This window comes from Lasiosphaeria miniovina (genome assembly GCF_030549165.1).
Source record: "Lasiosphaeria miniovina strain SMH2392-1A chromosome Unknown B0T26scaffold_1, whole genome shotgun sequence".
In the NCBI taxonomy this organism is placed as follows: Eukaryota; Fungi; Ascomycota; class Sordariomycetes; order Sordariales; family Lasiosphaeriaceae; genus Lasiosphaeria; species Lasiosphaeria miniovina.
Genome location: NW_026848220.1, coordinates 6006201 through 6020296, shown reverse-complemented (window position 1 = coordinate 6020296; position 14096 = coordinate 6006201). Strand labels below are relative to the sequence as shown.

General features: G+C 55.1%; 2 protein-coding genes across 2 annotated transcripts; one reads left to right on the top strand and one right to left on the bottom strand.

The window, feature by feature from the left end:
• Window positions 1-274: 274 nt before the first annotated feature.
• Window positions 275-2340, bottom strand: B0T26DRAFT_670937 (uncharacterized protein; the record flags this gene model as incomplete). The annotated part of the gene is made up of 6 exons (XM_060439248.1): window positions 275-978; window positions 1083-1280; window positions 1341-1637; window positions 1698-1914; window positions 1979-2240; window positions 2306-2340. 6 exons carry the CDS (start codon window positions 2338-2340, stop codon window positions 275-277), a joined length of 1713 nt encoding a protein of 570 aa, XP_060303553.1.
• A 490-nt stretch (window positions 2341-2830) lies between these two features.
• On the top strand, window positions 2831-6134 carry B0T26DRAFT_819949 (uncharacterized protein; the record flags this gene model as incomplete). Its single annotated transcript, XM_060447397.1, has 3 exons — window positions 2831-3246; window positions 3306-5494; window positions 5575-6134. Coding segments are annotated over exons 2-3 (2742 nt in total), but the record flags the coding sequence as incomplete, so codon positions are not given.
• Between the last annotated feature and the right edge of the window lie 7962 nt (window positions 6135-14096).

Genomic DNA, 14096 nt, shown 5'->3' with positions numbered 1-14096 from the left:
GCGTTGGGTGCCGGGCCGGAAAAGCAGATGATGATTAGTTTGTTGGGGCTTGTAGATGAAGCCTGTTGGGCGACCTGATGCACGAGTTCGACAAAGTTGGTCTTTGTCGCCGGCTTGCTGTAAGATGAGGGCACTGGCGGGGGTGACGTGAGAACATTGACGTTCTTGGGAGGGACACCGCTTGTTTCGGTGATAGTGTGTATGCCTCCATCGTTCGAGTGACTGAATTGCTTATTATGTCGAATAACAATAATCGTCAACATGGCGCCCGCCGCTAGTAGTAGTCATCGTTCAAGTTCACATCCCTAAACGCAGCCCTCATTGCCCGCTGTACGGACCCTCCCCCGACCCTCCCACTCCTCAACGACACCCTCTGGTGTGGCATCCACCTATCCAGCCCTGGACTCGAAGCCAGACCCGTCATCAACAGCTTGAACCACGCTTCTAACCCCTCATCCCGCACAATCCTGGCAAACGCCCCCATCACCACCCCGTAGTCCTCACTCCAGAACTCTCTCTCATACGACGAAATTCCATCCACGATACAGTACACCGACGTCCCCGCCGGCACCAGCCGCAACAGGTTATGGAACAAGCCACACAGATCGGCCAGATACAACCCCTCCTCCATACTCTCATCCGGCAGCACCCCCATCGGCCCTTCCTCCGTAACCCACCTATTCTTCAACAGCTCTAGCGCCAACTGCGCGAGCAGACTTCTCACTAGCCCAAGCGGGCCCTGGAGGGGATCTTCGGTGGCAATGTGGAGCCCGCAGAAGAAGACCAAGATCACTGGCGTTGACGCGGATGTGGGTAGAGCGGGCGAGAGCGCAGGGCCGTATCCACCCCGGCGCAGTGCCTGTGTGAGGGTCGCGCAGATGACAGAAACGGGCGTCACGCTACTGCCCCCCTGTGCTCGGTCGCTGCATGCGTCGACGAGGACGACGCCGGGCTGTTGGGAGAAAAGGAGGGTTCTGACTGCCATGGTTTGAAGCATGTCTAAACAGGAGAACTTTTCAGCCATTTTTTTTTCCTTTTCCTTTCTTTTTCTTTTGAAGGGGGCTTCTGGTGGAACGGCTTACATGATGCGCGGCTAAGGAGGGAGTCATCGATAGAGCTACCACGGCGGAGAATTTGAGTCTCCTCTTCGATGGGCCCGAGCAGCTGGATATCAAGGAGATTGAGGAGCTCGAGAGCAGTGAGCACCTTCTCGTTTGCTCTTGCCGGGGGGTACACGGCTGGGGTGTATTCTGGGGGAGGGGCCACGTTGAGTTGAGGATCTACGAGGAGTCTGGTTTAGCGGCCCGCTCGAGAATAGGGGGGAAGAAGAAATGACTCACTGTTTAGCATTTCAACGACAAACTGGAAGAGGCCGTTCTTGCCCGAGATGGCGTCTAACGTATCCTGCAGCGACTGCTGTCGACGTAACAGTTCATCTACCTGGTTTCGAAGATCATCAACACCCGCCACCGTGTTTCGGGTATCGGCGTGGATAATTTTGACAGTCTCGTTCGTTTCGATGGTGATTTGTTCTATTAAGCGTCCGGCGCAAGCTTCTGTGTATTGAGAGCTTTGGGTAATCCGTTCCAAGAGGCTATCGATCTTGTCGCCCTTAAAACTGCTGGTAGCTTTTAAAACTAAAACTCTTTGGGTAAGTGCCTTGTCACGTTGCCATCACCCCACTAGGCGGGTCATACTGATTGTGCCCGGGTTCAGCAATTGGATTAATTTAGGCAGAACCTGAAGGAGAGTTTGGTTGAGGTCGTCTATGCTGTTATGAAGGAGAATGCTGTCGGGGTTGTCTACGTGCCGGGGGAATATATTTGCTTTGCGACGGGCATCAGTGATGGTGAGAGGGATGTTCCCAAAGGCCGCGAGTATTTTCGAGCGGTGCTGGGCTCGGCGTTGAGCAATCTTTGGAACATTCAGCTACAAGTTATCGAGCGGTCCTGCATATGTCGCACCAGTTCTGACCTACACCAAAGATAACAGCAAGCCCTCCATGCAGGACGCAAAGCTCATCTGGAAATGCCGCCAAACCAGGGGCTAACACTGGGGCTGTTGATCCAAAAATGCGCCACGCTTTGTGGTGCCATTTTTTCGCTCGCTCTTCGTCCGCCTCCAGGGCGCGTTTTAGCTCGGCGAGAACGTTGTCCCAGTTACATTCTTTGACGTCGAAACTGAAGTTGAGGGATTCCCCGGTGTTGTCCTCAAAGTTTTCTAATGCTTCTCGGAGCTCGCTTTCTTAGGTTAGCTAACTTCATTCTCGTTTCAACAAGACCCGACGCTGATTAGTTCATCTTACTGCACCTCTTTGAGCTCGTAGCTCATCGTCGACATGTTGAAATGAGATGGTTGTCCAAAAACGGGATGAATTGCTGCACCATGGGATTCAATGAATTGTCGAGCGAGATACGTCTTGTCGTCTTCTTGAGGGGCCATTTGTGCCTCGCAGCAGAGCTTGTCATCTGGCTGACTATACTATTCCTTGGGGTCGGGGTTGCCAGGTTGGAAACGGGGGCTGGGGTTGCCCCTCAAGCTCCTGATCAGATGGGACAGTTAGTACAGCCTTGCTGAACGCCTTGCTGAACGCCTTGAGCAAGCATGCGTGTTGCAGGAGAATGCGGGGGGTGGTTACACTCACCACAGCCGGGCAAGAGGCGTCTGTGGCTGCCACCCACACCTGAGCAGCCATCCAATAAAGAGCATCAGGGGACGCCGAGTTGGGGAGGGTGCAGCACACACCGGCGAAAACATTCCTTAGAGGCCTCCATTATGCTATCTTTCGGGCTTGATGAACCATGGAAGTAGTACCTAAGCAGGCTGCGAGTGAGTCTGTTGCCGCGATGCAGCTCATGCTGCTACAAGGGTAGCAGGCTGCCTCGGGGTTAGCAGGCTGCCTCGAGGTTAGCAGGCTGCCTCGAATACGATAAAATAGGCAGCATCGCCAAAGGGTTGTGCAATGGACTGGCGAGGCTCCATTACTCAAATACTTCTTACCAAGGCACCCCCCCTGGATCAGCACTGGTAGACTCGGGGGCAAAGAGATGCGTACTTACTTATAGTCGCTGTGCGGCATTTCTCTCAAGATTTCATCACCTTGCGCGAAATCCGATCTGATTCGATCTCAGCCCTCGGGCAACTGCATGCGGCGGAAGTGTAGGACCTGCGGAAGTGTAGGACCTGCGGAAGTGTAGGACCTACAGAAGTAGGACCTGCGGAAGTGTAGGACCTGCAGAAGTGGAGGTCAGTTGCTGTCGAATTAACTGACAAGCGTGCGACCAGGTGAGCTGACTTATTCGCAGAGGCACCATGTCTGCAATTCTGAGCGGCAATGGCGGGAGTCCCTCAAATCTCGAGGAGCGGGTAAGGCTCCTGGAGGAAAAGGTCGCAGGCGCAGAGAGCGGTGGAGGTTATGGCACAGCCAGGCACAACTCATTGGGCGACCAAGGCTCGGTGACGGACTCAACGGACTTCCAACACCCAACCCAGTTGACCAACAAGGACACGATTCCAGAGGTGCGAAGATGCAACTTTATGCAGTTCAAGAATCGCTTCACCGACGAGGATGGCCGATATGCCATCGACGTGCTCGTCTCTGGCGCCCTGCTCCAGCAGGAGATGCATGAGGAGCAACAGTTCCGCAAACACCGCTCAGGCAGTGCCGCCATGTCCTCCCGGTCAGGAAAGGCCAAGGATGCCGCGTTGAAGGCAAGGAACATCCTCAACGCCAAAGCTCTGGAGACGGCCCAGTCCGATGACGTTTGGATGCGCCGTGTCCGCATTCAGTCGCCGGCGATCCTCAAGATCCTGTCCAACATCCAAGGGGAGTCCTGGTCATCCCGGCCGCGGACATATCTCCGCCCCTTTATCACCATAGTTTCCTTTCAGGCCGAGATGAAGAGGGCCCTTCGAGATCTGGAGAGTCGATGGGGGCGCTATCTCGACGGGGCTGCCACCCCGGAATCCTCCATCACAAATGCCCATACGCCAGCTCCCACCGACGGCGGGGTGGAAGAATCGGAAGGGCCCGTCGATAACTGCCCTGAAGCACTGGCGGCAGTGCGATGCTATGTCAAATTCGTCGATGAGAACATCATCCCAGAGTACACCCAGTTCGATGGACTAACGGCGTCTGACGACCCAAAAGTACGATTTTCTGATCTTCACTACCTCTTCCGAACGGGGGAGCTCGTATACCGACCGTACGGGACCGATACGTCGGGAAAAGGCAATCCACGGGATTGGAAACGCACGGGAAAGCGTCTTTGGCGGTGCTACGGCCTGCGCTCGCGGGATATGGATTACCGCGTCTGTCATTCGGACCATCGCAAGTACGACGTTCACCAAGACTCCGGTGAACAGGACGCATCGTTCATCGTCAAAGCGTTTTATCTCGAATACACGGGCGAAGAGTTTTGCACTGTGGTCACCAAATTCGCCATCCAGCCATTCAAGGGTCTTCGACGGATCCGGTCACTACCCGTCTACCCCCTTCGCTTTGGCCCAGCCGAGCTGGACAAGTACCTTGCCGACGCCGCCGAGCTTGGAGACAAAACGCTTGAGTACATCGACATCAAGCATGTTTCTTATGACTCGTGGACCGTCACACGGACACCAAAGGGCGACGCGACCTGTGACGCCAGCGGCGTAGAAATGAAACACCCCGAGTATATCAATAGCGACGTTATGGTGGACTTCAACGAATCGTTTCAAGCGTGCCCGCACTGGAAGCCGAAACGGAGCATCCTCAAGCCAGAGCCAGTCAAGCAACTGGCCGAGTCGGATGATTTTTCCATCCTGTGGTGGTCGGGACCCGACAGAGCCAAGCTGAAAGCCGAGAGCGTCGAGGTCGTTCCCGTCCGGACGGGTGTGAGCAAGTGGGAGCAGAACAAGTTCGTCTCGACGGACCCGTTACTTTCCCAGATGAGCGAGAACCTCGCCAGGGGTCAACTTACAACTCGAGACTACCTCAGCCCCATAGACAAGGGCTTGATTGCGTGCCGCGTCTTTGGCTACGTCTTCCAGGACCGCAAGTTTGCACAGATGGACACGCAACACATGTCGCCCCCGTCCGGGTCCCGCGATGCGCTCGACTCGCTCCGGATTCCGCACAGCGTGAAAGACCTGATCCAAAGATCAGTCCAGGGACATCTGATGCAAAAGGCCGACGAGCGACGACACGGCCAGGGGCAAGAGTCGCAGGACTTTATCCGAGGTAAAGGCGCTGGCCTGTTCATCCTGCTCCATGGTGTCCCCGGCGTCGGGAAGACGGCGACGGTAGAAGCCATTGCCCAAACGCACAACAAGCCATTGTTCAAGATCACCTGCGGCGATCTTGGCTTGACGCCCGAGCAGGTTGAGTCATCGCTGGGGAGTATCTTCAGACTGGCCAACTCGTGGGACTGTATTCTGCTTATGGATGAGGTTGATACCCTCTTCTCGCAGCGCTCAAAGGGAGACGCGGCGATGACTAAAAATGCATTAGTTTCCGGTGCAATTCTTTTCTTGTCTTCATTCTTACCTGCAGCGCACCCCCCCCAAGCCACATTCTAACACGCCGCTCCTTACTAGTTTTTCTCCGAATCCTAGACTACTACACCGGGATCCTCTTCATGACAACCAACCGAGTGGGAGCGCTAGACGAAGCCTTTCGCTCGCGCATCCACTGCAATATCTTCTATCCACCCCTCAGCCCACAGCAGGCGCGAGAGATCTGGGAGATTAATCTTCGGAGACTGGGGCGCATCGATGCCGAGCACCAACGGAGAACAGGAAAACGGCCCCTGGAGATTCCCGCCGAGGAGATACTTCAGTTCGCCGAGGAGCACTTGACCAGTAATCGTGGTGGCGATTCCGCGCATTGGAACGGGCGTCAGATCCGCAATGCCTTCCAGATGGCGCGCAGTCTCGCCTACGCCGACGCGGCCGCCGAAGCCGAGAGGCTGCGGGCCAGCGGGTCAACCGACATGCCACCGCCGCCCAAGCTGCAAGTCAAGCACTTTAGGCTCATGGACAGCGTGACCGTCGAGTTTGAGGAATACATGAAGAGAGTCTTCTTTGGCCAGACCCCGGCCGATCTTGCGAGGGAGGCGGAGACTCGTGTCGACCGTGTCCCCGGGCAGTCCTGGACAACCGGACACCAGAGCGGGAAGGGAAGTGGGCACGATGAGGGGGGCCACGGGAATGGGATCGAGCCGCTAGGTGGGGACCCATCGCTGTTGAGCCCCGGGGGGAGACCGCTGTTGAGCCCCGGGGGGAGACCGCCGAGGGGAACCATGTTCCGGTCCGGGAACCGACCACGTCATGCGTCGTTGCTTGAGCCACCACCGCAATACCAGGGACGACGGGGGTTGTCTCCCTCGAGAGCTGAGCATCCCCACAACCCAACTAGCAACGGATCACTCTCTGGTCAGTTGCAACCAGAGGTTGGGTACTCGTCCAGACTTGCTGCGGACAATGACGACCGTTGGGGTCGACCAGTCAGTCCGGGATCGGATCGGGGTTTGTTTGTGAACAAGGTTGGCCGGACTGTGTCTGGGGACTATGCCAGTGAGGCCAGATCGGCAGGTCGCTATGATGATGGCGAGTACGAGCAGGGCTATGGGGATTCCAAGAATGAATATGGGAAAAGGGAGAGATCTGCATGGTAACAGGTTACTTACATTACGCACAGCCCACCCACTGTGTCATCATAATTCCGAGGGCTCAAAACTGTACAAAACTGTTGGTACTGCTATCTTGCGCAAGGCAATTCGTTTCAATGTTTGATCACATAGGATCCCTAGTCAAGAACTGAAGGAAGCCGGCAAGTTTCATGAAAGTGGAGAGAATCTGGGCTAAAGCATCATTGTATTGCTGCGGGCAAGGTTATGATTGCTGCGAGCAAGGTTATGATTGCAGCGGGCAAGGTTATGATTGCAGCGGGCAAGGTTATGAGTAGTAGGTAATCATCGATGCACCATCGTGACTTATCTCGATGTCCCAAACTCACAGCTTCGCAGAAGCTGTTGTTCCCAAGACCAGACCTCATCAGCCATGGCCTACCGGCAGTGCGGCACGGTCTCCCATCGTAGCCGCGAGCCTTCCTAATTTAGCTCTCAGTATAAGTGCTGCACGATTCAACCGATTCAACTCACTCGTTCATGCCCGCTACTAAATCCTCAAGGTTAGCACAGACGACAAGGTCTTGGCCGTGCTTGATGAAGTTTTGCATCGGGATTGTACCTTGGAGCTAAAGATGCGTTGCAACAGAAACTGCCAGTAGCTCTTATTGGTTATTGTTGGAATAACATACTGGAATGACGCGCTGATCCAAGGAATGCGGCTCCGCATTCCTGGCCACAGCAACATCTGTGGAGGAGCGGGCCTGACAGATGCATATATATTGGCCTACGCCCACCTGTTCAGATAGAGAAGAAGACAGACAGACACAAACGAATCCATCACTTGAACCACCACCTTACGGCGCGCAGCGCGCCATGCTGTTTCCAGTACCGGTACCCTGGTGATTCCTACACTGATCAGTGGTTATTTCACCACTGTTGGGACAACAGTCCAACGCCACAGATCAGCAAGGTTCAACTAGAAGAGACAGCGCCGTGGAGAACCGGTCGACCCGAAAAGTCGGCCCTCCCTACGAACCTGTGCTAAGGAAGGCATCCACGCCTACGGAAGAGACGGTATAACGGAGCATTCGCTTCGAATCTCAACCGCAGCCGAAGGACCTTCGAATCTACGGAAGAAGTGACCACGACCGACTCCCTGGCGTCACCTAGCCGCAGAGCGTCTACCACGCACAGCTCGAACGATCGAGCACCAACCTACGCGTTCAACGCGTACGCACGTCAACTACACCCTTCCATTCCTTCGCATTACCCCCCCATTCATCAACTTTACCCTTCCATTCCTTCGCGTTGCCCTCCATTCATCAACTTTGCCCTCCATTCTTTCGCGTTGCCCTCCATTTTTCAACTGAAATCCTTTTTTGTTGTTGCCATCTATTCATCCGCTTTGACCTCCATTCCTTCGCGTTACCTTCCATTCATCAACTTTGCCCTCCATTCTTTCGCGTTACCCTCCATTTTTCAACTGAAGCGTTGCCCTCCATTTTTCAACTGAAACCTTTTTGTTATTGCCCTCTATTCATTCGCCTTGACCTTCATTCTTTCGCGTTGCCCTCCATTTTTCAACTGAAACCCTTTTTGTTGTTGCCCTCTATTCATTCGCTTTGACCTTCATTCTTTCGGGTTACCCTCTACTCTTCAACCAACCCCATTTTTTGAGCCTACCAACGGCTTAACCCTCTCATACCCTTGACAAACCCTTGTACCCCTGCAATTACCACGATGCCTGAAGACGACAGCACCACGTCCCCGTCCCCGGAACCCTCGCCCAGCCGACTGGCCTCCCGGGAACCCAACCGCAGTCTTGATCCCGGCCCGGCTGTGCCTCCCGAACTTCGGGGCGAGGTAGACCCTACAACCTGGGGCGAGCTGTCCGCATTCGACGAACTCCAGGAACCAACGGTCAAACAGATCAACGGGCACATCAACTTCATCCTACGTTGCTGGCAAAACAACCCCCTGATAGGAAGATACGCATGGGTGCAGTTCACCGAGGAATTCGAGAACTGGGATAACGCCACCTGGACGAAGATCCCGGGCCGAACGCAGACTACCCTACGTAACTGGCTCCGGGGCAACGGAGTCTTCGTTACTATGGATGGTGACAGAATCTACAACAACCTCCGACGGGCAGCAACGTCGAAGGAGTTCCACAAATGGTCTGACGCGGACGTCAAATACGAGAAAGAACGGAACAAAGCCTTCAAGCTGAACACCCTGGACCCTGACTTCCTCCGGGAGATCCAAGAGCCGGACGACGATGTGGAGGAACCCAAACCCCCTACGGCACTTCCACCTCAAGATCTACCTCAGGAACCCCGGCACAGCCGCTCGAGCGAACCAGCCCATTCAAGACTACCGCCTCGAGAGCCCCTCACGTTCGGTCTACCAGAGCAGGAGTTCCAATACAGACCCCAGCGCAACCCGGCACCACCACAGCCACAACCGTGGCCAACGGACGACCATCAACGTGGCCGGGTCGATAACCGCCGGTTCGATGACCGCGTACGGCAACCCACACCGCAGGAAACCCCGCTCGCGAAGCAACTTACAGACTTGACCAAGCTGTATAACGACGAGATGAAATACGGCGGCGATGTATATGATGTACTCGCTTCTAAGCTAGTGATCTTCCAGGACTGCTGCCAGCGCCTCGGTGTCACTCAGGGCCAGTACGCCGCAACCTTCCCGACTATGCTCAAGAGCCGCGCCCTGACCTACTACTACAACCGGCTCTGCGGGCATAACTACGACTTCGCCACGTTAATTGCCCGGACTAAGGCCCAGTTCGAAAGCGAAGATAACAACCAGCTACGCCTATTAGAGTGGGGTAGCACAACGCTACGCAAAGTCATCGAAGGAAGCCCAGGGAAGTCAAGGACCGAATGCCTTGAGTTTCTGTTCAATAAGCTCACCACGATCCAACACGCCCTACCAACCGCTTACCAGTCAGAGGAAATGCTCCGTATGCAAGTCATTAACGCCTGCCGAGGGATCCCCGAGTGCACACTCTGCCTGTACAACCCAGCTACAACCTACGAAGGTGTGCGTAACCAACTCCGGTCGGCAGTCAGCATTGCAGCTGAAGCCCAGAGCCAACACCTCGGCACCTCCGGCTCCGAAGAAGCCGGGCAGTACTGGACTGACCGGACCTTCAAAGGCAACGGCCGAGAGGCCCGCTTCGGGCGTAAGGACCAAGGGAAACCACTACGTAGTAGCTCCCCACCCCGAGGGCCCCCGTTAAACAAAAAGTGCTACGTATGTGGCAAGCCTGGCTGCTGGTCAACTACCCATACACCGGAAGAAAGGCGCCAGGCCTACGACCGCTTCAAAAAGAGCAAGCACACTGCCCAGCCGTCCACTACGTACGCCCAGTTCCTAGCCGGGTACGAAGGAATCCAAGGCCTAGACGACGAAGACGACAATGCTCCACAAACCCCGCAGGACCAGGAGGACCAATCCGACAGCAGTGAGGACGACAACTTCCTAGGCACCTTTTTCAACGACTCCACGCCTGCTAACGGCCACGTGATCGCTACCCTGCTTGCCGATAGCTCAGTACGCTACGGTCTAACCAAGGAAGACCCCTTCAACAACGAGGACGGCCAGGACGGCCAGAACCACCCCGCTTCGGTGTTCACCCTCGACGGCCGTTACTCAACTATGGAGTTTCACGGCATCATGCCTCACACCGGCGCGGCAGGCTTCTCAACGGCGGGGCACCAACAATTCCGTGCCCTACAGAGAGAGCTACCATCACTACAACTAGGACCGTCAAGCGAGGAGACCACGATCAAGTTCGGGCAGGGTGAGGCACTTACCCCCCTAGGCACTACTACTGTACCTACACCTTTTGGCCCCGTTGACTTCCATGTGATCCCCGCGGATACACCGTTCCTACTCTGCCTACGGGATATGGATCGCCTAGGCGTGAAATTCGATAACCTACGTAACCAATTACGTCAAGGCACCCTTACCGTCCCCGTCGTACGGAAGTGGGGACACCCGTGGCTCCAGTTAACCAAAGAAAGGACCCTCGCTTACAACTACCTTACTGACGTTGAACTACGCCAAATCCACCGCCGATTTGGCCACCCGTCAGTCGCCCGCCTCCATAAGGTCCTGAAGACAGCCGGGCACCCCGTGGAGATCAGAGCTATTGAGTCCCTCACACGGATATGCCACCAATGCCAAATGAACGCAGGCCGCCCGGCCCGGTTCAAGTTCACCCTCCACGACGATTGCGAGTTCAACTACGAAGTCGTTATCGATATCTTCTACCTTGAAGGACGCCCTACCCTCCATGTCGTTGATACGGCTACCTCCTTCTCAGCGGGCCAATTCCTCAAGGATATATCTTCAAAAGTGGTTTGGGAAGCCCTCTGCCTTTGCTGGATCAACGTTTACCAAGGCCCACCCGATTGGCTGGTTACCGACGCCGGTAAATCGTTCCGATCAACCGAGTTCCGGCAGTCGGCCAAGGAAATGGGTATCTCGATAAAAGAGGTGCCTATTGAAGCCCACAACAGCATTGGCAAGGTTGAACGGTACCACGCTCCGCTACGCCGAGCCTACACCATCCTCAGAGCCGAATATCCTGATTTCAGCCCGGAAGCAGCGTTGCAAATGGCCATCAAAGCAGTTAACGACACGGCCGGCCCTGACGGCCTTGTTCCTACCCTCTTAGTCTTCGGAGCCTACCCCCGGCTAACCGAAGATTCAGCACCCTCGCCTTCGATTAAACAACGCGCTCTGGCAGTCAAGAAGGCCACCGACGCAGTCAGGAGGCTCCAAGCCACACGGCGAGTCAACGATGCTCTCGCAGCCCGCAATGGCCCGAATACCAGCCGGACTACCCACCTACCAGTTGACTCCCTAGTCCGGGTATGGCGTGAGGAAGCCGGCTGGCAGGGGCCTTACAAGCTAATCGCAGTCAACGGAGAAGACTGTACCCTAGAAATGATCACCGGACCACGCGTCTTCCGGTCGACCGCAGTCAAGCCGTACGACGAAGATCCTACGGCAACAGCAGCACCGGGTCAGCCACCGGCAGCTACACCGGCCACGCCGGAACCTAGCCCAGTCCCCGAGGACGAAGCCGAAGAGGAAATCGTAGTCGCCCCCCCAAAGCGCACCCGCGGCAGGCCCCGAACCCGGCCACATGTCTTCCTTCAAGAAGCCGGAGCCTCTGAGAGCTTCATGACGAATAAGGAGCAGGCAGATGCCGTACTAGCGGTACAGCTGCGCGCCGAAGGCAAGATCACCACGCCTGGCGCGCCATTCGAAGAGTCTACTCAACGGGAGATTTATAGCCTCATCGCCCGAGGGGTATTCGAATTCGTCAACCAGGACCAGAGGCAGGACCTACGCATCTTCAAGTCCAGGATCGTCAACGAAGTCAAAGGCAAAATCACCACCAAGCCCTACGAAAAATCACGCCTGGTTATCCAAGGCTACGCAGATAACGGGAAAGAGTCCATTTTGACCCAGTCGCCAACGATCCAGCGGGCTAGTCAACGCCTTATTCTCGCTCTCGCTCCCTCCCTTCTACAACGCGGTATGGTTGCCTGGCTCAGGGACATTACGCAAGCCTACGTACAGTCCGAAACCGCCCTCAACCGCGAAATCCTCGCCTACCTACCCAAGCAGATCAAAAACCAGTACCCCGAGGGCACCGTGATGCGGGTAATCAAGCCGTTGTACGGCCTGGCCGAGGCAGGCACCCACTGGTGGGCTACCTACCATAGGCACCACTTGGAGAGGCTCCAGATGAGGGTGTCTACGTACGACCCCTGCTTGCTAGTTTCCAGTACGGAAAACCCGGAATTCGCCTGCGTCGGAATGCAGACCGATGACACGATCGGCCTGTCAACTGAAGCCTTTTCCCGCCTTGAAGAAAAAGAGCTAAAGAAAGCCGCATTCAACGCAAAACCAAAGCAGGTTCTAACCCCCGAAGAGCCCCTGGCGTTCAACGGAGGAATCGCTACCCTAACCCATGATACGATTACCCTCCGGCAAAAGGGACAGGCCGTAAGGCTGCGACCTATCGATCACAGCGCGGCTGATGCCAAACAACAGTACGTTGAGCAGCGAGCCCGGGGTGCGTACATCGCTTCCATCTGTCAACCTGAGGCCTGCTTCGACCTTTCAAGCGCGGCGCAGCATCAGGAGCCAACGATAGATGACTTCAAGGCCCTCAACCGCCGTATCGAATGGCAAATCACGAATCAGATCCTCGGCTTGACGTTCATCCTGTGAGGGCCTGGTCCTCCAGGCCTCCCAGACGCTCTGACTAGACTAATCAGACGCCAGTTGGGTGGATCCACCCGACCAGCCAGAGCCCCACCTTGAGACGTCCTGGAAGAATCTCGCGAGGGGAGGCTTTTGAGCTTCTTTTCCCTTTTCCCTTTAGTTTAGAATCTTCGTCTATAGCGCCCAATAGAGGAGTTCCGCCCTCATTCCAAGCCGGCCGTGACACTCTTCAAGAAGGTTCTTCACCTCGTTAACGGTCACGTATATCGGAGCATTCTCGTCTCTCTTTAAAGTCGCGCTCCGTAATATTTTCTAAAGCTCGCCGCGTATCCCTGCCGTTTCTATGCCAAATATGATCGGCATTACTTCTTTCGGAGTACTTCGGGAAGGTAGTTTTGTTAGAAGATAGTCTCGGAGTTGGCCACGAATTATGACCGTAAAGCCGGCGTCAAAACGCCTAGAAGAACATATAATATTAGGTCAATAGAATATCTCTTTACAAAAGGCTAATATACCGTCAAGTTTTGAACCAGCACCGACTCGGAGGGAATATGGTCGCTAATGCTCTCGGTTGCCAGATACTAGCCATAGACGATAACGTAATTGCATAGCGAATGGCCATGTATAGCGAGTGGCCACTCTCCCCACCCCAATTGAACTTTCGCCCGACACACCAACACTACAAAAAAACTAAAAATGCCACCTAAACGAAATGAAGCACAAATACAGCTTGCCGTCCAAGCTATGGAACGCAATAAATCACTAAAGCCCTTTGCAGCTGCAAAACTGTATTCGGTACCCCGAAAAACACTTGAGCGGCGATTAAAGAGAATCCTCCCTCGAGCAAATGTCACGACCAGGGCAAGGCATTGAGGTGAACTCAGTCCATTGGGTGCTATCGACGAAGATTCTAAACTGAGGAAGGAAAGAAGGAAAAGTCCAACAACGCGTCGCGTGCTCGCGAATAAGTTTTCATCTATCAGTGGGGTAGGTGTGGCCTCGAGGCGGCTTCTGATAGGCCCGGGGTTCTGGGCGGCTCTGGCTGCTTGAGGGCCAGTTTGGTGGACGGGTCCTCACAGCAAACACTATCGCCAACTCTCGGAATCTCAATCCCCTTGAAGAGCAGGTTATTGTACAAAGGTTCTTGACCTATATGAGCAACGATTTTCGCCAGGATACGATGTGGTTGAAGATATAGCCAATTTGCTACGCGTCACG